At 42.2% G+C, this 20,987-nt stretch overlaps 1 protein-coding gene across 7 annotated transcripts in view; it reads left to right on the top strand.

Annotated features, from left to right (window-relative positions):
- Positions 1 to 20,987, top strand: part of FBRSL1 (fibrosin like 1) — a 529,962-nt gene that overhangs the window by 231,850 nt on the left and 277,125 nt on the right. For all 7 annotated transcript variants that reach the window (XM_063315893.1, XM_063315886.1, XM_063315889.1 and 4 more), the window contains exon 4: positions 4,952 to 4,987. In XM_063315893.1, coding sequence (XP_063171963.1) covers positions 4,952 to 4,987 — 36 coding nt within the window. The remainder of the gene's footprint in view (positions 1 to 4,951; positions 4,988 to 20,987) is intronic.

Here is a 20,987-nt window from a genome sequence, read left to right as displayed (position 1 = left end):
CCAGCCACGTTGCAGATGGATCCCTAGGCCCTAAAGACATCCCAGCACTCCGCTCAGTCAGAAATAAAGTGCGGAAGGAAACAGGGCAAAGGAAGGAATAACATTTCAAGGATTTCTTCACCAAACCACTCCAGACCAGAGAATTATACTTGAGTTGTGCAAATCCATTGAAAGAGGTGCTTTGCAACATGCATACTCACATGCGGATAGCATCAGCTGCACTAAGGCCCGGCCACGAGATCAGTTCCATCGGATGGCTAGAACTGCACTTTATTGAGATTGGCTTTAAGAACAGAATCTTGCAAGTCTGATTGTTGTCCTCCTCTTCCTCCTCCTCCTCCTCCTCCTCCTCCTCCTCCTCCTCCTCATAGTTTAGTGAATTAGGGAGATGACTGCTTGAGTGCCTTCTGAACATTATCTTGTTGTTCTGGACTTCAGACCCTTTTGCCCAGATAACAGATCCTGCATACAGGTAGTCCTCGCTTAACAACCATTCATTTAGTGATGGTTTGGACTTACAACGGTGTTGAAAAAACCAACTTGCGACCAGTCCACACACTTGTGACTGTCTCAGTGTCCCTCCGGGTCATGTGATCACGATTCAGGTGCTTGGCAACCAGTTCACATTTATGACTATCTCAGCGTCCCGTGGTCATGTGATCAACATTTTTGACCTTCCCGGCTGGCTTCTGGGAAGCAAAACCAATGGGGAACTGTGTGATTTGCTTAATAACCATGTGGTTTGCTCAATGCCCACAGTGATTCACTTAACAACCACTGCAAAAAAGGTCATAGAATTGGGTCTGATTCGCTTAATGACCACTTTGCTTAGCAAATTATGGGTAGAGATACAGCCCAAAGCAACTTGGGCTGTATCTCTGGTGCAGAATGGATTGAGCAGAAACGCCAATGACGGGCCCCTCAGAGAATCCCTTCCTTCTGTTACCACACTGATGTTATGAGGAAGAACCAGAAGATTTTTTTAATAAATAAATAAATAAATGCCTCTTCCACGAAGGCAGATCTCAGCACCCATGCCTCTTCTCAACTCTGCCCTGCGATGCACTATAGATATAAGCTGGTTTGCAAACCATGCTGTTAAAAAGCTAATCTTCTGCTCTGCTTGGGTGAGTCAGAATGAAAGTCTAGGCCACATGTGGTTCACATGGCAGAGCAGGAAGCTTTGTGGACTCGGTTATGAAACAGCACAATCTTGGGGCTGTCAAGATTCAGATGAGCCACCTTCACTTGGGAACCTTTGGCAGAAGCAGGAGTTACCTGCCAACCAGTGTAAGGCCACCTTGAATCCTAAAATCGTATTTATCTTAGGAGGCATGCATTCAGTAGCATTCTGGTCATTTCCTCCTCTCCTAGTTCCCCAACAGCTTTTTTTGGGGGGGGGGGCAGGTTTCAACCCAGCCTTTCTTTCACAACTCGGCATGAGAAATTATAAAAGAATTAAGAGGCGAACCCTTTCCTGTGCCAGTTATGACTATTTGGATTAAATCCAAACAGGGGACCTTTGGGGGTCATCCAAAAAGGAGAGGGGGGGGATTCTGTTGCTTCTCCTCCCCGTTCTTCTGTTCTTTGTTCCGTAATTGTCCTAATTTCCCCCCCCCCACCAGAAACGTGTTAAAAAAAACCCACCCAGCACTTAATATAATGGCTTTTAAAAAAGGGTTTATCTTTTCCTTGACCCATCAGCTTAAGAAGAGCCTGCGTTTTTAATGGATTTTCTCCATCACTAAATGGAATGGATTGCTCCTTATTACCATCTAAATACAGCCCTGATTTCCCCACAAAACAGCAAATATTTGAATAGGGCGGCAGGGCTGTATTAATTGGAAATGTATGGAAGGGTGGGGGTGGAATCATTGGGTGGGCTGGTGTCAGAGACTCTCAGTTTTGTGCTGCCCCCCCCCCCAGGGTGTGTGTGAAATCGACTGATCATCGTCCCTCAGCCCTAGTAAACTAGTGGCTGCAGTTAGGGGAAGGAACAGTTCAATTCTCACAGGCATACCTAGATGAATGAGGAGGGATATGGGGCCCAGCAAGGGCTAAATGGAGTGATAGACCAAGGCAGAGAGCAAATTGGCAATTAGAGGCCCCGCTGAAAACGTTGGCAACTTGGGAGCCCCAAGGTGGGAACTGGAAATATAAAATATCAGCCATAAATAGCAGCTGATTAGGAAATATCTTGGAAGAAGCACATGCCACTTCAGAGTAGGTTGCACGGATAAGCACGCATCTCTGTGTCGGCATAGGGGATGATTTTATATCTCTCCCCACCACCACCACCACCACCAAAAAAAAAAAAAAAAAGGAATTGTGTCAACCTCTGAGTTAGTTTTAGATGTTGCTTTTGCCCCTTCCAGCTGTCTTTCGGCTGGTAGAACAGAGTGGCTTTTAACCTGCGGAGAAATGAATAAATGTCAACAGAGGGAGGGGGATGAAAACACAAATGAGAAAAGGCATCTTGCCCTTTCCAGCAGTGCTTAGATAAAGCTGAGCCTCGTTGGTTATTCTTTATGTGTCTTTGCCGAAAAGAGATTTGTACTTCTCCAGCTATCGTGTCTTGTCTTTTTCATTATATTGCTCTTGATCATCTCTTGCCTGCTTTGAGCTGTTGATAACTCCAACGGACTGTTACTCAGGTATTTTATTTCAAAAAAGGCTCCCTCCTGATGCCAAAGGGGGAAACAAGCAAGCATTTCATCCTGGATACCTACAGCAACGTCCCCCTTAGAGGCAAGGAAAAAAATTGCAAAAACAACCCTCCCACCCCCAAGTCACCCCCAGCCAGAAGAGGGTTCTGGCCCCTGACCCTTTGGTGATGCAACATGTTGTAGAAGAACCCAGCATGCATCTCTTAATTTCAAGAATCCCAGGGCTGCAAATTTCAGAAAGGGATGAGGGGGAAAGCCAACGTGCCCCTGAAGGTTCTCAGCCTTCCGTTGTTTATTTAACCACAGAAACTGAAGTGGAGAGATGGCAAGATTACCCATCTTGAGTGGTTACATGGGCTGGTCTTCAGCAGAAGGTAAAGTTTGGGGCCCATTTTGGAAGCTTGGCAAGGACCTAAAAAAGGCAGAACCGGGTACCAGAAGTGACCTTCAGCATAAGGATGTGCCTGATTTTTCTGAGGATCCCACGGGGAAGGGACTATTTCGTCACCCCTGTTTTCAACAAATTAGCTTCCCATGCGGAGATGTGACTGTGTTTGTCATGCCCTGTAAAACTCTGACTCCTTACCTAACCCCAACATGCTGCATGGGTGAAGATGGTGGACCTCCTTCGGATAGTTATATTAGGAAGCAGTACGTGACTAGTTTCATCCTCACTGGTGCTCATCAGGTATACATAGCATGATAGAGAGAGACCAACATAGACATAGATGGGTAGGTAGTAAGTAGGTAGATGATGGATGGATGGATGGATGGATCATCTTCGTCTAAGTTCTCAGAGTAGAGAGATACAGATTTTACATTATATTATGCCGTGTATGAGATTAGAGATGTACAAGATCTTGCACAAGATTTCATCATCAGGAGACGCCATCATTATCATACCCAAGCTTACTGACAATTCAAGTTGCATGTACCTTCACTAGTAAGAGAATCTTGGAAGTTGTAAGGTACAACACATGTGGAGGGTAGAAAGCTTGATCTGGACCTCCTTCCTTTTGAGCAGAATTGTATTCCCCTGCATGAAACCTAAAACCTGACCCAATTCATTGGAAACTTACCAGAAAGGATGAGTGGAAATGATCTAACATACGCAATATTAAATCTCCTGAGCATAGCGTGATAGTGTGCCTTTCCTTTAAATCTCTTTGCTTTCCACACAAGTTGCAGGATTGAAACTTGTGCGCCGATATTTTTCAGAGTGGCTTCCTAACGCCTAGGCATGGGGATGGTCTTTCATGGACACCTGCTTCTTCTCGTGGTATTCCTGTCTGTTTTCCTTCTGCCTTCTCTCAGATGCAGAGTGTAAATACATACTTTACAGCTCATTATAACTTGTGATAGTTGCTCATAAACTGTCAGCTCTGAAACCCCTACAGGTTCTACCTGTAGAAGCAGGTGCTTTTATTCTACCTCCAAATTACAAGCAGAAATGCTTGTGGATATTTTAAATACATACATACCTACCTACATGGAATTGAGTGGAAATACCTTCTCTCCCCACCCCCACCCCTTTTTGCTAAGGACCAAAATTACAGACTCAAAGGACATATCAAGGGCCTCCATAATGGGATAAGGAATGCTTTAAACTCAAACTCAACCTAGTTTGGTCAGATTACCTAAAAGCTTGTCTAATACCTACCAAAAAGACTTGTCTAATACCTACCTAAAAGCATCTCATGGCTTGTCTAATACCTACCTGAAAAGAAATGATGACTCAGTATGGAGAGATGTTTGTAGCAACAAAGGAACCTGATTATCACAAGGAAGAACAATTAAAGCTTCTCCAGCCTGGTCCTAGGTGAATGACTTAGGATGGGCATTCTTATCGAGGAACTGTGGGGGAGCAAAAAAATAGGGACAAGAGATGCTCACAGTTGTCATGAGGTGTTGATATACATGCCTCTAGGTCAGTGTTTCTCAACCTTGGCCACTTTCAGACGTGTAGACTTCAACTTCCAGAATTCCCCAGCTAGTTGCCAAGGTTGAGAAACCCTTCTCTAGGTGGTATGATTGCATTCTACTCTTCTGCCCAGATTCACACCTGTGGTTTAGTTCTTCTTTCTAGACGTTGCAAGTGTGATTGGGGCTGGTTTCAATGGCATACACAGCTAGGAATGTACATCAATGTACCTATAACCTCATACTCCTTTGGTTGACCCACTGGACTGACCTGTGCATGGATAAGACCACCATTTTTTTTTTCCAGTGTGGCATTATATGTACCCATTTTTGCTACTTACAGTGACCTTCTCTTTCTTCCACAGAGCTCTGCTCAATCGCTTTCAGGAAAAGGTTATTCGGTAAGTCACCCTGCAGCTTCCATGTTGCTTCTGATGTTCCTTGACTGAAGGGAGTTTCACCATCTGTTGCATCTTCTCAGGCACTGAAGCAATACCAAGTCCTAAAAATAGGTTTGGGGAGAAAAAGTCTCCCAGTCATGTCTACGGCACCTCTCTGCAGACGAAAGAATATGGAACATGCTCTCTAAATGAGAGAATACAGATGTGAGCATAGATTTTTGTGCCTTCCCATTTTGCTGTTGTCCTGTTTAATTTACATACATTTTTTAGCTATGATCCTGAGCATACAACTGGACATAGTCGTCCTTTGACCTGAAGAAGGCAACCTTTTTGAACTAATAGACACATTTGGTACTTCAGTAGCATATTGTGGATACTCTATGAGTAACTTGGAGTCCATAGTAAGTTCAGGAAAAAATGTATGTTAGAAAACAGACAGGTGAGATTTCTTCCTAACCTCCCTTATTGCCACTCAAAATGCCCCCTGGTACCCACCTGGCCTTTGTGCTTTTTTGCTAGCCAGGTGGGCACGAAGAAGGCATTGGACTGCAGCCCCTTCCCCTTTGTTTTCCTAAAAATGACTGTTGTAAAGTAAGGATCAAGTTGATATGGCAGGCAAGTGTCGTATAAAATGTCCATGGATAGGTTGGGGCCCAGCAGCATCATGCTGCTAAAACATGACTTACATAACCAATGATCTCTTTATTGTCCCAATTTTCCATGTATTTGTGCACATTCTTCTCTCTTGTATGCATGTTTACATTTAATGTTTCGTTGATGACATGTTTATTGTCCAGATAAAGTTTGTCCGGTTCTAAAAATTGAAAAGTTGATCCTGGTAGTGGTTTGGGATGTCCAGCTGAAATTTGAATTTTCACCTTTGCTCCCAAATTCCAGGTTTTTCCCCTTGCTGTTTCTTTAAAAAATACACATATGAACATCCACACCCACACCCACCCCTTGAAGGGAACAAAACAATCCGAGGCTGACTGGCAAATAATACCAGCCGAGTCCTGTCTTCTTTGATGACTGGAGCTTAAATTAAGTTCCTTGCCAATCTGAAAAAGAAAGTGAAATCATTCTTAATTGTTTTTAGCATTTCAAATTGACGGTGGGTAACGGCTGTTGGAGAAGTTTTCAGCTTTATAGTCTGGAATCCACTGGAGTTTGGCCTTTGCACAGCCTCTTACCATTGTCATCGGTGAAGTGTGCTTTGAATGTTTGTTAGGGAGTTTTTGAGCCAATGAGATGGAATTGATTTGCATCTGAAAGGAACTTCAGAGTTTTTGATTTGTTCTGCATGTCAAGTAAGCATTCAAAATTATTGCTTGTGTTGGGAAACTTCATATGTGTGCATGCATAAGCTAGTATCTGCATTCAGTTGTATGCCAAGGGGAGTAATCAAGCATTTGATATAGCAGAAAAGAGCAAACTGTGGTCTAGCAGTTGCTGAACTACAGTTCCCAGTATCCCACCCCTTTGGCCATACTGAGTGGGACTCCTAGAAATTGCAGCTTAGCAGCATCTTGCCTAGGCTGGTAGATAGGCTTGACTGGCTGTTAAAATCTACAGATTGTGCTTTCTGCTTGCAGGGAGAATCTCACTCTGTCCCACCATTTGTAAATTATAATATATAGACATATAGAACGATATCCATTCTCCCTCCTTATCAGACTTCATTATAGATTCAAGTTTTCTATCTCAGAGTTCTGCTAGCAAATGAAACTGATTTGCTTCTGGCTTCAATTCCTTAATGGAAAAAGGCCAAAAGGCTTTGCCACCATGCTGGTACTAATAAATCACAGAGCAGACATTTTATCTAGTGTTCCAAGGCGTTCCTTTTGATCAGCTGAACAGAATGAGCATGGAAGGGCAGGATTGTTTATCTGAAAGCTGCCAGAGCCCTGATATGTTTTGTTTTTTAATTGCCGGGTCTTGCAGAGATCAAGTACCCGGCCATGATTTTCTGAGACCTCCCAGCAAGGGAGAATTCTGAGTTCCTACGTCCTGAAACAGAAATGTCCTCTCTCTGACCTGGGGAAAATAATTGAGCAAACTTATATGGCGTGAAAAGGAAAATGGTGGAATGTTCTCTTTTCACTGTGTTTTGCTCACTTGATCATTTTTCCCCGGCTTGGTAAGACTTTGTAGGGCTAGGAGGTACTTCAGAAATGATTGGGAAAAGGCATTTTGGAGCACTCAGTCTGCAGACTCTGAAAGCAGCCTCATCTTTTCCCAGGGTCATGATCCTGGGAGAAGATGTGGCTGCTTCAAAGAGCTGCAGACAAAGTATTACATTGGCACCTCCCTGTGCTCCAGAGCACTTTGGGGAATCAGGCCCAAGTCACTGCAGGGATCTACTTTTAAAAAAGACAAGAAAAAAGAAAGTGGGTCCAGCTAGTCAAGTGTGGGATGTCATAGCCATATACACCAATCTGGGTGAATTATGTGATACTTGGCATCTTGGCATGCGGATAAAACCGTGAGCAGACATTTACATCTGATGTTGCGGCTATGGCTGTTCCCGAAATATTTTGAAAGAGATATTTGAAAGAGGGGACATTTTTCTCAAGGGCCCCCATATATTCCACATGAGCCTTATTCTGTTTTGTCCCATTTTAATCCTTTCTCTGTCCCTTTTATGCTTCTAAGCATCTTGCCCGGTGAAGCGTTCTTAAGCTTGCAACTAGTTTGTAAACCTTTATTTGGACTAATAAATGTATCGCCTCTGTGGATTTTGGATTGTTTTTCTCATGGGCATCATGGGTGCTAGGAGATTTTACGATTTTTAAAGTGAAACAAGCAGGAGGCCAAATATGGAACGAATGGATAGTTTTAATGGTCTAAGTCTTTCACATAATATGTGTACTTTCGATATGACTCACTTTCCTGTTCCATGAGACTAAGGGAAGAAAATACCAAAACGTGTCTGTATAAAATGTGTTTTATAGATGCTTTATATTTAACTTCAGTTCTGCCCTGTCACTCCTACTGGACCAACCTGATCCCAGCCATCTCTACTCCCTCCAAAATCTACAATCAATTTTTGTAATATATGTTTGTTTATATTTCATTACATTCCCCTAACACGGCAAACAAAATAGCCTAAGTGAAAATCACAAGCAAGTCTAAACAAGCTATCCAAGGCAAAACGCTGATGATGCAAGAGAAGAGAGGATTCTAGTCAGATATTATCACAGTTGTTCTTAATTAAAAATAATAATAACAATATCCACTTAAGAGGACACCTGTAACAGTACTTATCTGATTTTGCCTTCGTAATTTTTTTGTGGGCTAGTAATTGAAATAGAAGGATAAGGTCCCTACATGATTAGATTCAACTTCTCTTTGCCATGCAATGGAAAGGAGGCTCTTATTTTGATAGATACTGAGTCCCTGACTGAAATTAAAAAACATGTGCCAAGCATTGATCTTCTTTCACTAGCTTGAAAGCAGATATTCCACTTAAATGAATTATTCACATCCTGTTAATGATTTGGGGGCAGGGGGGAGGTATATCTAGTAAGTTTCCATTAAAATCAATCAAGTCTTATTCTGTGTAAATCCACCTGAAAGATCAGGTGCATCAGGGTGATGTGCCTGATACCTTAACTGTGCATTAAAATGTGGGCTTTAAATTCATTTCTACTTGGAGTTATCAGTGCTTTTAGTAGTACAAATACAGAATTTTGCTCAGCTTGGAAGGTCTTGTATTGGGGAAAGTCCTTTGGCAAAGTGGCTGTCCCAAAGGAGTAACTTCTGTGCAGCTGAACTTAGCAAAACCTTTCATGCTTAAATTTGATTGATTGATTGATTTGCCATCAAGTTAGTGTTGACTGTTAGTGATCGCAGAGGTAGACCTTCTCAAGGATGATCTATGGCCAGCGTGGCCTTCCAGGTCTTCCAGTGGTGCACTCATTGCTGTAATTGAATCAGTGATGTTGGTTGTCCTACTTCCTCTCTTTCCTACCACCTTTCCAGGCATTAGAGCCTTCTCCCAAGAGCTGGGCCTTTGCATAATATGGCCAAAGTAGGATAATTTGAGCTTGGCATTTGTGCTTCAAGTGAGAACTCTGAGTTGATTTGTTCGGTGATCCATTGGTTTGTTCGCTTGCCTATTCTCAGGTGTCTTCTGAAGTACAAAAACTTCAGTACTCTACCTATCCTGCTTCTTCAGACGCCAACTTTAGCTTCCATAGGGAATAACAGAGAATACCATGGCCTGCACTGTTCTGAATTTTGTAAGCATAGGCACATCATGGCATCTGAATATCTTTTCCGAGGCCTACGTAGCTAACCAAATACTAGCCTGCAGCATGTTTCTTGATGGCTGGTCCCTTTACTTAACCCCATCCATGTCTCCTTTTCTAACAAGTAATGTCGTTGAATGCATGTTGTTATCATTTAACAGAGAGCTAGAAAAAGTTGTTAGAAGGGAAGAGGACTTTTGACAGCTTCTGCATGCATCAAGCAACGATTAAAAGCCTCAACTTTTTTCTATACTGGGACAAAAAGACCACATTTCTTGTAAGCACGCAAACTTCCTTAGAACTATACCTTAACTGTGCATTCAAATGTGGGTTTTAAATTCATGTCTCACTGGAGTTATCAGTGCTTTTAGTACTACAAATATAGATTCAGTGAGACCAAGTTGTCTGTGGACATCTGTTGGAACAAAGCATATAAAAGAATTGCATCCTTCTGCTGTATTTGGTCCCCCAATAGTATTTTAAATAAATAAACAGCTAAGTGGAGATAACAGTATAAATCTGGAAGTTGGGCCAGCTGATTGAGTCATTGCAATATATCAACTTGAGTGCATAAATTTACTTTCAGTCTGTTACTTCCTACTAGTTTTCTCAGCCTGCGGAAACCAACACAAACATATTTCCCAGTTAATTTATGCTGAAAGCTAGAAACTTGGGAGCAGCTACACTTAAAATAGAATCTTTAAAGAGACTGTTTCTAACTGAGGAAGCTGAGGATGACAGGTTTGGGGGACAGAGAGGATGGTTATAAAATGCCCAGTCAGGCCTTTCTCCCATGAGATCATTATATTAGAGGGTGATTTGGTGAATGGCAGCCTCATGTCCAGGACAGTGTTAGCTGTACAACACCCAGTGTTGGCCATTGTAAGCGTAGCCGTTGGGCTTCTTTGATAGTTTGGCTTTCTTCCCTCAATAACTTGCATGTCGTCCTACAGAATTTACGTTCTTGTGTAAACGTTGGGTTTTCTCTTGACCTGCTAATCTCCATCTCCATCTTGTGCATGGATGGAACCATTTTTGGCTACATACGAACCGTCTTTCAAAAGACTGAGATTGTCTCCATCTTCTTTGGCCAACACACTAAAGCAATTGTACTTCAGGTGTGTTTTTGTTTTATGCTATTGTTCTATATTTTAAATAAATCATTTTGATTAACGTGTTATTTTCTCTGTCAGGGATGTACCCTAAAAGGTGGCTGAGAATGAAATAAAAGACATAAGTTTTTTTTAAAAATGGGCAGCAAACATGCACCGTAGGAGAAGGCGTGAGGACTCCAGGTTTTGATTACTCACTAGTTTTTGGTTGTCAGTCCTCGCTAGATCTTGCTCAGATCCTGCAAAGTAATTACCAGCTCTGGGCACGTGCAGAAATAAAAATGAAATAAAGCAGAGCAGCTTGGAGTACTAATGGCCTGATGGCCCAGTGAGTGTTTCCTGCATTTATGTGTAGAGGTAACCCAGCAAGTGCGTGTCTCATAAAACATATTTTTGGTTTACAGTTGCATTAATTCACTTGCAAAATGCCCCCCTCTGCTTCCAATTAAACTGCGTTCTGCTTTTAATTACAATCAAATGTCCCATAAATTTTCACTCATCCTCAAAGCCATAAATAAGTATGTACATATGTGTACGCACACACACACACAATGCACTAGATTTGATTGTCTTGATTTCCAGAGACACTGGCAGAGGGACTGGGCTTGAGGTTTGTGTTGCTGTCACAATGGATACACAGCACCTCCCCCCCTTTGTTTACAAGAACATAATTGGATGGTATTGATTTACATAAACCTACACGTTCTCATGCCCTCTGTCTTTATGCTCTACTTGAACACCCTTAAGGCATCAATGTCATATGACTCCTTCCTGCTTTTTGTTTTGTTTTGAACAACTTCATTTTGACCAGAGGAGGTGAGGAAGGAGAACATTCATCTCTAAACTGTTTATAAACCTGCTATGGTTTGAAGACTCTATCTTCACCAAAACTCCCAGAACGCACTGCAGAATGGTGGCCCCACACACACACACACTTGATCTTAGCCAAAGGCCGAGAAGCGATACTCTTTTTTAATACTTTACTCTTTTTAATATTTGACACGCCATATTTTTATAGATACTTGTATTTGATAGAATATTAGTCATGATAATGTAAATTAATAAGGTTGTGTTTAAATTTGATTAAGGGGCTTATTTACATTGTGATCTAAACGGATTTTAACATTTAATTGGAACTTGTCAATTCAAATTTTAAATTATTTTAGATCAGATGGTTCATATTTTAAGGCCAATGCATATATCTTTATAGAATTTGTATCTTGTGCTGGTCAGTGACCGTAATAAAATTGAACTGGACTGGACTGAACTGGGGGCCCCACAAGCTGAGGGTGATGTTTGAAATTGATCTTGAATTCTATAATATAGGAAGAGGAGGTGGGAAAGGAGAAGGATTAGATCAGTGTTTCTCAACCTTGGCAACTTGAAGGTGTGTGGACTTCAACTCCCAGCAAGCTGGCTGGAGAATTCTGAGAGCTGACGTCCACACATCTTCAAGTTGCCAAGGTTGAGAAACGCTGACTTTGATACTTGTGACTTTTCACCTGTGTTTACCCACTCATACATGATTGTCAGAAAAAGGAGACAGAATAGATGAATTAAGGGAAATGAACAAGGCTAACAATTCACCTTGCAAGCGAAGAGAAGGATGACCTTTTGTACATTTTTCTGCTAATGTGGAACAGTAAGTTAGCCTCCCTCCATCATTAGCCATCATTATAATGTTGGGTTTAATATTGTTGGCTGCATTGCAAATTCCATGTGTAGTTGGTCCAGTGAACAGCTGTCTTAGATTGGGCACAGACATGGGGGCTAAGGATGTGTCTGCTTTTGAGCATTGTTTGTTTGTCCTCTCTCTTGCACATATGTTCTTCCCCCGGTTTCTCACTCTGTTCCAAACAAAAGCCACGGTAAAGTGACACTCTCAGCAAGCTAGCACTGTTATGTCTTGTTTAGGCTGACCGTACGTCCCGTTTTGAACGGTACAGCCTCATTTTTTTAACATTTCCAGACCGTCCCATCGTTTTAACATAAATGTCCATTTTGTCCCGTTTTCTTAAAAACCTTACTTAAAAATTTGAAAGGTCCCACGAACCTGTCAGAAGGCAGTCTGACTTTGAGTGGAAGGAGGGGGAGCTCGGCAGAAACGGCGGGAAAAAAGCCGCAGAGCTCAACTCGGTGGGAAACCTAAAAAGGAAAAAACAGGATCGGCTGATAGGCGGTGGTCAAAGGGCAGCTGATTGGCTCCTGCCTTGAAAGGGCGTGAAGAAAAGAACGTAAAAGCACAGCCAGAGGAGGAACGGCTTGTCGGGGCAACCATTCACTAGACTTTCCAGCCAGCCTTGCCTCTTGCAAGTGAAGGAATCTGACGATTCCCAGCCTGAGAAAACCAGAGAAGTTCCTGCCTGCCGATCCAGCCCGTCGCCCAGCCCTGCCCCATTTTGCCATCCCAATGTCCCATTTTTGTCTCAAGGAAATATGGTCAGCATAGTCTTGTTGCATCTGAAACATACTCAGGTGGGGTCAGCGGAGTTTTTGTGCTTCTTCCGATTTATTTCTGCTTTCCCCATTGCACCAGGACACCATCCAGGCAAAGCTTCTTAGTGTCCAGTTTCCTCATTGTGGAGATCACCGAAGCAGCAATGATCTGCGCATGGCTCCCACAGTGCGTCAGTTGCATTGGAGAAAATTAGCATGCTGGGAGAATGCCTCAGTTTGCCATGTTTTGCTCTGTTTTTTGATTTTCTCTTCACACCTACACACACAACCTTGAATTGTCTTTCCTTTAAGCTGGAGGAAGACTGCAGATGAGAACTACAGGGGCTGAAGAGAGGAAGGGTAAAGAGCATCCTGCATTGGTGTAATTCAGCCAAATGTATACAGATAACAAGGTATGTGCAGGAAAGATTAGGAAAGGCATCACAGTTGAAGTCAGCTGCATTTGCTAAACTGGTTTTTCCCAAAGTTAGGCATTTGGATTATAACAAGTGAAATATGGAGTAGAAAGGGTATTCGTAAGACAGATATGTGAAGACAGGAGTGCAGGCTCTGTTTCTACCTGCAGAAGAATGAAGAGTAGACATTGGTGGGCAACCTAGTTTTTGAGATTCTCTTTAGGTGTAGAAGTTCCTGCAGACGAAGGATCAACAGAGTAGACTAAATGATAGGTTAATGTGTTTCTTCCTGGCCATGGACATTCTGTGGTCTAACCATGAAGGTCTACCTCAAGGATGATGTCAAATAGAAGAACTAGTTTTCCACACAAGGTGCAAACAAGATTTGTCTTCTTGTCTTGGACGTGAACATAGATCCAATTCGATCACTGCACCCACTCCGGACTGTGCCTCTTGTGCTTCAAGCATGGTGTGCCTGCTTTTTAAAATGCCTTTGGATCACATATAAGAACTTCCATGCAGCTGTGAACATGAGAGAACTGTCTTCTAAGTTAAGTGTGGTCCACTTAACTTAGTATTTTCAACCCTGGCTAAGAGTGCCTTGTATTCTGGAAGATTTTTTTCCCTATACCCTCAGTCTGGTCCTTTTTAACTGAAGAAGCTGAGAATTGAACACAGGCCTTCCTGCAAGCAAATCAGGTGCAGCTAGGAATGCTTGGAGTTAATGAAGGTACTGTAGGCTATATTAATCCCTTCCATGCAGAAGGCAGCTGGAGATTTCATATGCACTTAGGGAACTTTGATGATCATAGCTTGTGGCCGAACCTCATCTTCAAATTGCTCTTAATTTCAGGACTGCATTTTAAAGTGCAGGTCTATTGCAATGCTGCCTATTTGCTTGACGTTGAATGTGTATGTTAAGGATGGCATTTTGCTTCATTTTCATAGTAAAATATATTCCCCCCCACACACACACACACATCAATGGAACATATTGCAGGAGTAGAGAGGGAGGAGAGATGGTGTTTATTTTTCGGTGCCCTGGTGGGAAATGATTTTGCTTTCTGTGTTGATTAAAATGAAACTGGCTTTCTCTTTGACATGCTGACCTGTGTGAATTGGAGCAGGAGAAGATAATTTGAGAAACAGATGCCAAATCAAAAGCAGGTAAGAGTCCATTGGAGTTGGGCAACTAATAAACTTCAGTCAACCCATCAGTCACAATCCAGGGCAGCCTTAAGAAAGAAGGACTGCTTAAATTTCCTTCACTCATAGGCTGACTTCTCTGTGAAAAGTTTTCCAGGGCATTTTGATAGGCTTGCAGAGTCAGCTGGTATTATCAAACTAAGAGCTGTTGACCAAAACTGAGGTGAAGAGGACTTTCTTCCTCCATGCTTGTCAGATTCCCTATCCTATCTCACTTTAATTTCTTTTTTTTTCTTTTCTTTTTTTAAATTAAGTATGATAGCGATAATGGGAAAGTTAGCCTACTGCTGTGCAAAGGGAAAAAGAAAAAAGAAAACAAGTTCCTAGCGTTACCTTTATTTACAAGAAAGTCTGTAGGCCCCCACATAGATTTCCAAGGATGTTCTTTAAAGAACAAAAATAATGAGTGGTTGCAACTCACTGCTTTGTCTGCAGCTGCACTCATCTGCTTGGGGGAAGGAGTCAAACAGGTTGGATGGGGGACAATCTGGAAATCCAGAGCCATTGGCTAGACTGGGAAATTTGAAGGCAGGAGTGGATAATAGCAAATTCCCCTCCACACAGACATTTTCAAGAATCCTGCACAGATGTCATCACCAGGAGTTGAGCTGGCTTGAAGAATGTTTACCTTACCACCAGCCTAGGGGCAGCTGAGGTGTGAGAAATTACCATCATCAGCTTGCCATCTGGAAGAGGAGTGTTTTGCCATTGGCTGTGCCTAGAGTAGGAGTCATTTTTGTGATGAGGGAGTATCTCTGTAGCAGCCATCTTGGGAGAGCACCTCAACAGACATTCTCCACCTAAACCCTGCTGCATGAGAGTTCCTTAGGATCCATAGATTTTGTTTACTAACCAATAAAATGTCTGTGACCTATGCATTGTTCATATAGGGCTCACCACCACCACCACCACCACCACCACCACCACCACCGGTCTGTAGTGAAGGAGACAGCTTACAACCATTCTGGGTTCTCTCCAAATTTTTGAATTACAATTATGAGCTCTCCAGCCGAACCCCAGTTAACAGCCAAGACAAGGCTTGTGAACCTCGAGGGTTTAAAAAGAAAAAACGAATGATCCCGTGAATGAGAAACATATGCGTGCGATGTGCTTGAAGAATGCAGTGAGCAAATTGCCGGGGTATACATCATGTGAAAACGAAGTCTCTCTTGATGCTCGCATTTCCCATCTGGAGCTGCGTGCGAGCATTAGAACGCTGAAACAGGAAGTTGTAATTTTCAGCATCTCCTGTTATCAGCATAATATCTGCGGTCAGTCCCCTGACACAGCTTGCGGCCAGTTTCTGGTTAAGAGAGAGCCCCTTTTCTGCTGATCTAGCGTCAGTTCCCACCTGCTTAATCAGTTAAGATGTGCTGTTGAGTAAAATTTCTGGTCACCCAGCGGATTTCCAGCCGCAGCCCAGCAGAACGATTCCAACAGGAGTGGGCTGGTTATCAGCAGGTCACTTCAGAGATTGATAAAGTTACGTCTTCAGAGAAAACACCAGAAAACAGAACGTGTTTTTAACGTTTATTCCAATGTGTGTGGCTGTGGGCAAAATGCTTATCGTGTTTCTACAAAAGGCCCTTTGTACAACAGCAGAACTGGCTTGTGAGTCTCTGATTTGAGCGAGAGATAGAAAGTTAAGAGTTCTTAGGTGTGAGCTCAAGGGGCCTTCTTGAGATGCCTTGGGATGGCGACTCCCTGAATTCCCTAGCACCACGGGAATAGTTTCAGTAGGGCTTCCCTCGTACCCTTAGGTGAAAGGAGGAAAATTTCCATCCTCTTTCTCAGGGTGGTTTAATAGATTTGGATGCAAAGGAAGGAGGTTAAAAAAAAAATGGGGACTGTAGCAAGAAGGAGGTGGGCCTTTTCAAGGAGTGAGGGAACTCTTGTGGGTCACCTGACCAAAATCCTTCCTAAAATTTAGAGTTGTGTCTTCTCTCCAGGGTCTTTGGTGCTCTTCATCTGCCCTCTAATAAATGGGCTTTCTGCTTTTGGTTTCTGCCAGCTGACATCTTGAATGAGGGTAATCCACAAATATTTAATGCTGCCAGCGTGCTAGAAGGGCCATCTGTCTCTCTTCCAGACTGAAGTGCAGCTCCATCTCTTTGCGGTGATCTTTTTGATTGGTCCTATCACCAGCTTTTCCAAATGTCTCCTGAGACGTGTTTCTATGTGCTTGTGTGATTGTGCTGGCATCTTTGCAGAGTCTGGTCCCTCTGCTGTCTCTTCCAAATGAGTAGCAACTGCTGTTGGTGCATGTGTGAGTATTTGTCAAATATTTTCCTTAAAGCATAGAGCTTTGCCAGATATCGCCAAGTTGTTCTTGCTTGCTCCAAAAAGCATGATTCTTAAATTAAGCGCTGCGGAACGCTGGTATTTCTCAATCAGTTTGAAGGTGTTCCACAAGTTGATCTGAGGACCCAGGTAAGATTTTGGGTAGGCTTTGGATACATTCAGGGTCAACCTGTACATAAAGAGGATTGATCTCTTCTCAGAAAGCACACTTTAAAAAGCTTTTAAAACATTCATCACTAGAAGACATTTGGTTGGAAATTCAGAGAATGCGAGCTTTTAAATGAAAAGGCCTTTGTGGTCCTACTGCCTTTTCGTTCAACAAATCGTTTTTGTCAGTGGATGCTAGAGTTTACACTAAGTCTAAAGCTTTCTTTAAGAAATCTCATTCATATCCTAGCTTCTTGGAGGCTGCCTGGACAAGTCCCTTCAGTTTTCTTGGCAGGTTTTTCAGAAGTGATTTGCCATTGCCTCCTTCCTAGGGCTAAGAGAAAGCAACTGGCCCAAGGTCACCCAGCTGGCTTTGTGCCTAAGGTTTGACTAGAACTCACAGTCTCCTGGTTTCTAGCCTGATGCCTTAACCACGACACCAAACTGGCTCTCACTTAAGATGTAGAATTGGTTTTATTATTATTAGTCTAAATTAATCCACTGCAGGATGAAGGTGTCTTCATTGACGGTTATAGATCATAATTTAGTACATTGGTCCAGTATGTGTTGGCTGATGGTGTATTTATATAGTAAGTAAAATAGATAATATGATTAAATTATTTTACATCTACATTCCTGTAAAGTATAATATTTTACTTCTACATTCCCATATAAATTTTACTTCTACATTCCTGTAGAGTCATGATGTTCCTCTTTTTTTTAAAAAAAATATTTTTTAAATAATTTTTTTTAAAAAAATAATTATTCTTTGCTGTTCCGTAGTATCAAAAAGTTCAGCCTGAAGGATAGCTTTACTGTTTCCTTTAGATGGAAATAGAAAGTAAAAGGTCATGTTTCAGAAAACGGGGAACTGAAAAATAAAACACAGTGAACATGAGAAGATACAGAGCCAAGACCAAATAAGAAATACCTTGATGGAACATCTCAGAGGTCTACTTCATCCAGCATAATTTCCAGCAACATCTTGGACAACCAATGGGTGCTTTTAGTTATTGGCCAAAGACCAGAGAAATTGCAGGAAGAAAAGAAGGGATTCGTTTGTTGCATGTGGCAAAGGACATCTTAGGGTGTGTTTTCATCTTGAGGACAGTGCTGACATTGAACTGCTAGATTTGTCACCTATTCCAAATCCAAACTGCCCAGGCTTTGAGACTGTGCTTTTTAAATAAATAAATAGGATATCTGTAAAATATGGGAAGCGTTCCAACTGACTGTAAGGAAGGGAGACAAGACCTCCTTCTCTTGAAGGCCATGAAAACCCTGCTTTCACAAGGTCCCACTAGCATCTAAATTTCTCAGGCAGGGTAAATTGGGAATGGTAATCCAACCCCTGGAGATCCAAAGATCCCCCCCCCCCATTTGTGCTAGGTAAAGGTAAAAGTTTCCCTCGACATGAAGTCCAGTCGTGTCTGACTTTAGGGGGCGGTGCTCATCTCCGTTTCGAAGCCGAAGAGCCGGCGTTTGTCCAAAGACACTTCCTCCGTGGTCATGTGGCCGGCATGACTACACGGAACACCATTACGTGCCCGCCAAAGCGGTGCCTATTAATCTACTCACATTTGCACGTTTTCGAACGGCTAGGTTGGCAGGAGCTGGGACTAGCAATGGGAGCTCACCCCGTCACGCGGATTTGAACCGCCGACCTTCCGATCGGCAAGCTCAGCAGCTCAGCAGTTTAACCCGCAGCGCCACCACGTCCCTTAGTCCCATTTGTGCTACAAAGGAGTATTATAATACCAGCCTTATAATTAGAAATGCTTTCCAGGGATTTATAGGAAAAGCTAAGAAGGGAATCTGTCTTGCATCTAAGCTGTTCTTTGACAAAGACTGTTGTGATCACCCAAGGAGCTGTGAGGGCAGGAAGATGGAGCTAATGGTTTTCTAAACACTGTAAAAGTCAGGGTACTTTTTGGCATCCTGTTGATGGTGTTATTCTTGTTCGCTTTTATTAAACAGGCATCTGGAAGCACTTCCATGAGAGTGGTCAGTGACTCCAATATGCCCCTACATTTTGTAGGTTAGCATGGAGAAAAAGTGGGCTGGAAAGGGAGACCACTCAAGAGCAAACGGTTGTGTTGTTTGTTTCCTTAAAGGAGAGAAGGTTAATACATTTCTTGATAATTATTCTGGTGAGTGTACAAGAACAAGTGTCCCTATGGGACATACTTTTCCACCTAATGCTTAAATTTGTGGGATCACTGTTCTCCAACCCTGTACATATTTTAATGCAGTAAACCTGTGATGGAGTTGCAATCAGTTGCAATAGTCTTCTGCCTCCATCTCTAACTCTCTGGCCAAATTGAAGGTTTCTTTTCATGGTACATGCTACTACAGCATCTGATTTTTAAAAACAATCTAAAAATTAATAGTTGTTTGAGATTTAACAGTGCTTTTGCTACAAGCTTAGCTTAACCATGTAATATGACAGTTTTAGATTAATGAGGGTTGCTTCGTATCTGTTCCTGATTCTTCTGCATGCTAATATCTTTATTACCCTTGGATGGTATGAATCAAAAATGCGTCTATGTTTGTGTGATTCGACACAGGTTCTCTTTGATATCTGAGCTGCTATCTCTAAGCGGCTCCTCGGAACTGGGAAATAGTTAATAGCTCAGCTATGTGGGTGGATCCACAGGGATCTTTCTAGCAAAATTAACACCTCTGAAGCAATACTGATTTTATGGTTGGGTCAGTTAAATGTCTTATTCTGCTGCATGGCATTCATAACTCCCTTGGAACTTGGGACCTCTTGGTTCAGCGTGAATATTAATCTTACAGCAAGTCTTCAGTGATCAGAGGAATCGGAACAGTGTATGATGCTTTCAATGAGCAGGGTGTTATATTAGGAAATGTACAGTTGGAAGTCAAGAGGTCCTCAAGGTACTATATGTTGTGAAGGTCTGGACACATCTGGCTGGATTTTTCTTTGGGTTTTACAAAAACCATGTAAACCCCTGTACATGGGGGCATGACATAATATAACATCTGTATCTCTCTGCTCATGGCAAGGTGGACTGTATATATCATTCTGATAACCATTTTCTTGATGTATCTAGTGTTCCTTCAGCATCTGAATTCATAACTTTTAATTTGCCTTGCAAGCTTGTTTCAGAAAGTGGACCACCTATGTACATGGTTCATACTGCGGAACCATTTAAAAGAATGGATCCACATTAAGATTTGAGAAATTGTTCAGTAGCCTTGACGATGCCCACCAACACCTACATAGCCACGGAAACATCATCTTACTCAGTCTTAATAATGATCTTCTTTAAAGAGAATGAAGCGTAGCGTTTGACAGAACATTTTTATGTCAGAATGTAGCCTTTGATCAACCCAACACTGCAAATGTTCTGAGAGGTTTCACCGTAATGAACCCAGTAACAAATGAGGTTGGAATTCCTCTTGCAGTTTAGACTTGCATTTACCCCCAGTTCTAGTATTAAAGACAGCCTACTGAGTCCTGTATAATTCTTGCTTTTTTGATCCTGCCCAACTGTGTGGGTCTTGATAGTACCTGCAGGATCCATTTTAGCATGGAGATGCCTTCAGATCAGCAAACCTCACATGCAATTGGAGGTAGCATGGTCCTGAGACAGTACCATATGCCTTTTGAAGGAACAAAGTCTGATGTCTAAACCACATACATCTTGAAGTGATACTATTTCCACATTCCGTTCTGCAAACGTTTCTCGTAGAAAGGCATGTCTGTGAATGAGGCATTTTATTTTTGGACGTCAGCGGTAGAAGATTAAGCAACTTACTCCAAGAAGTTTCCCACTGGCTCTTGGGAAGTAGCTCTCTTATGTTATACCCAACCATTAATACGCACGTCAATCCAACTATTAACACACAAAACAACTGAATTCCTCACATTGACGACTCTCCACGGCTCCAATATGTAAAATTGTTCTAGCCAGCAGGCACAAAAGGCTGCTTGCTCGCTATTTTGAGTGGCCCTGCACGTCTAGCCATTTTAATATATAATTTGTTAGAAATTTCCTGCCATAAGTAGCTGGAGAATCATAATTTTTCACCCTGCTCACAGGAGCAAACCATCGCTGCCCTTTCTGATGTTGGGTTTTTTTTAAAGCAATAATTAATAAAAAAA

The sequence above is a fragment of the Candoia aspera genome, chromosome 15, assembly GCF_035149785.1.
Source record: "Candoia aspera isolate rCanAsp1 chromosome 15, rCanAsp1.hap2, whole genome shotgun sequence".
Classification (NCBI taxonomy): Eukaryota; Metazoa; Chordata; class Lepidosauria; order Squamata; family Boidae; genus Candoia; species Candoia aspera.
The sequence above is the reverse complement of the archived record's forward strand: the minus strand, read 5'-3'. Positions and strand labels throughout refer to the sequence as shown.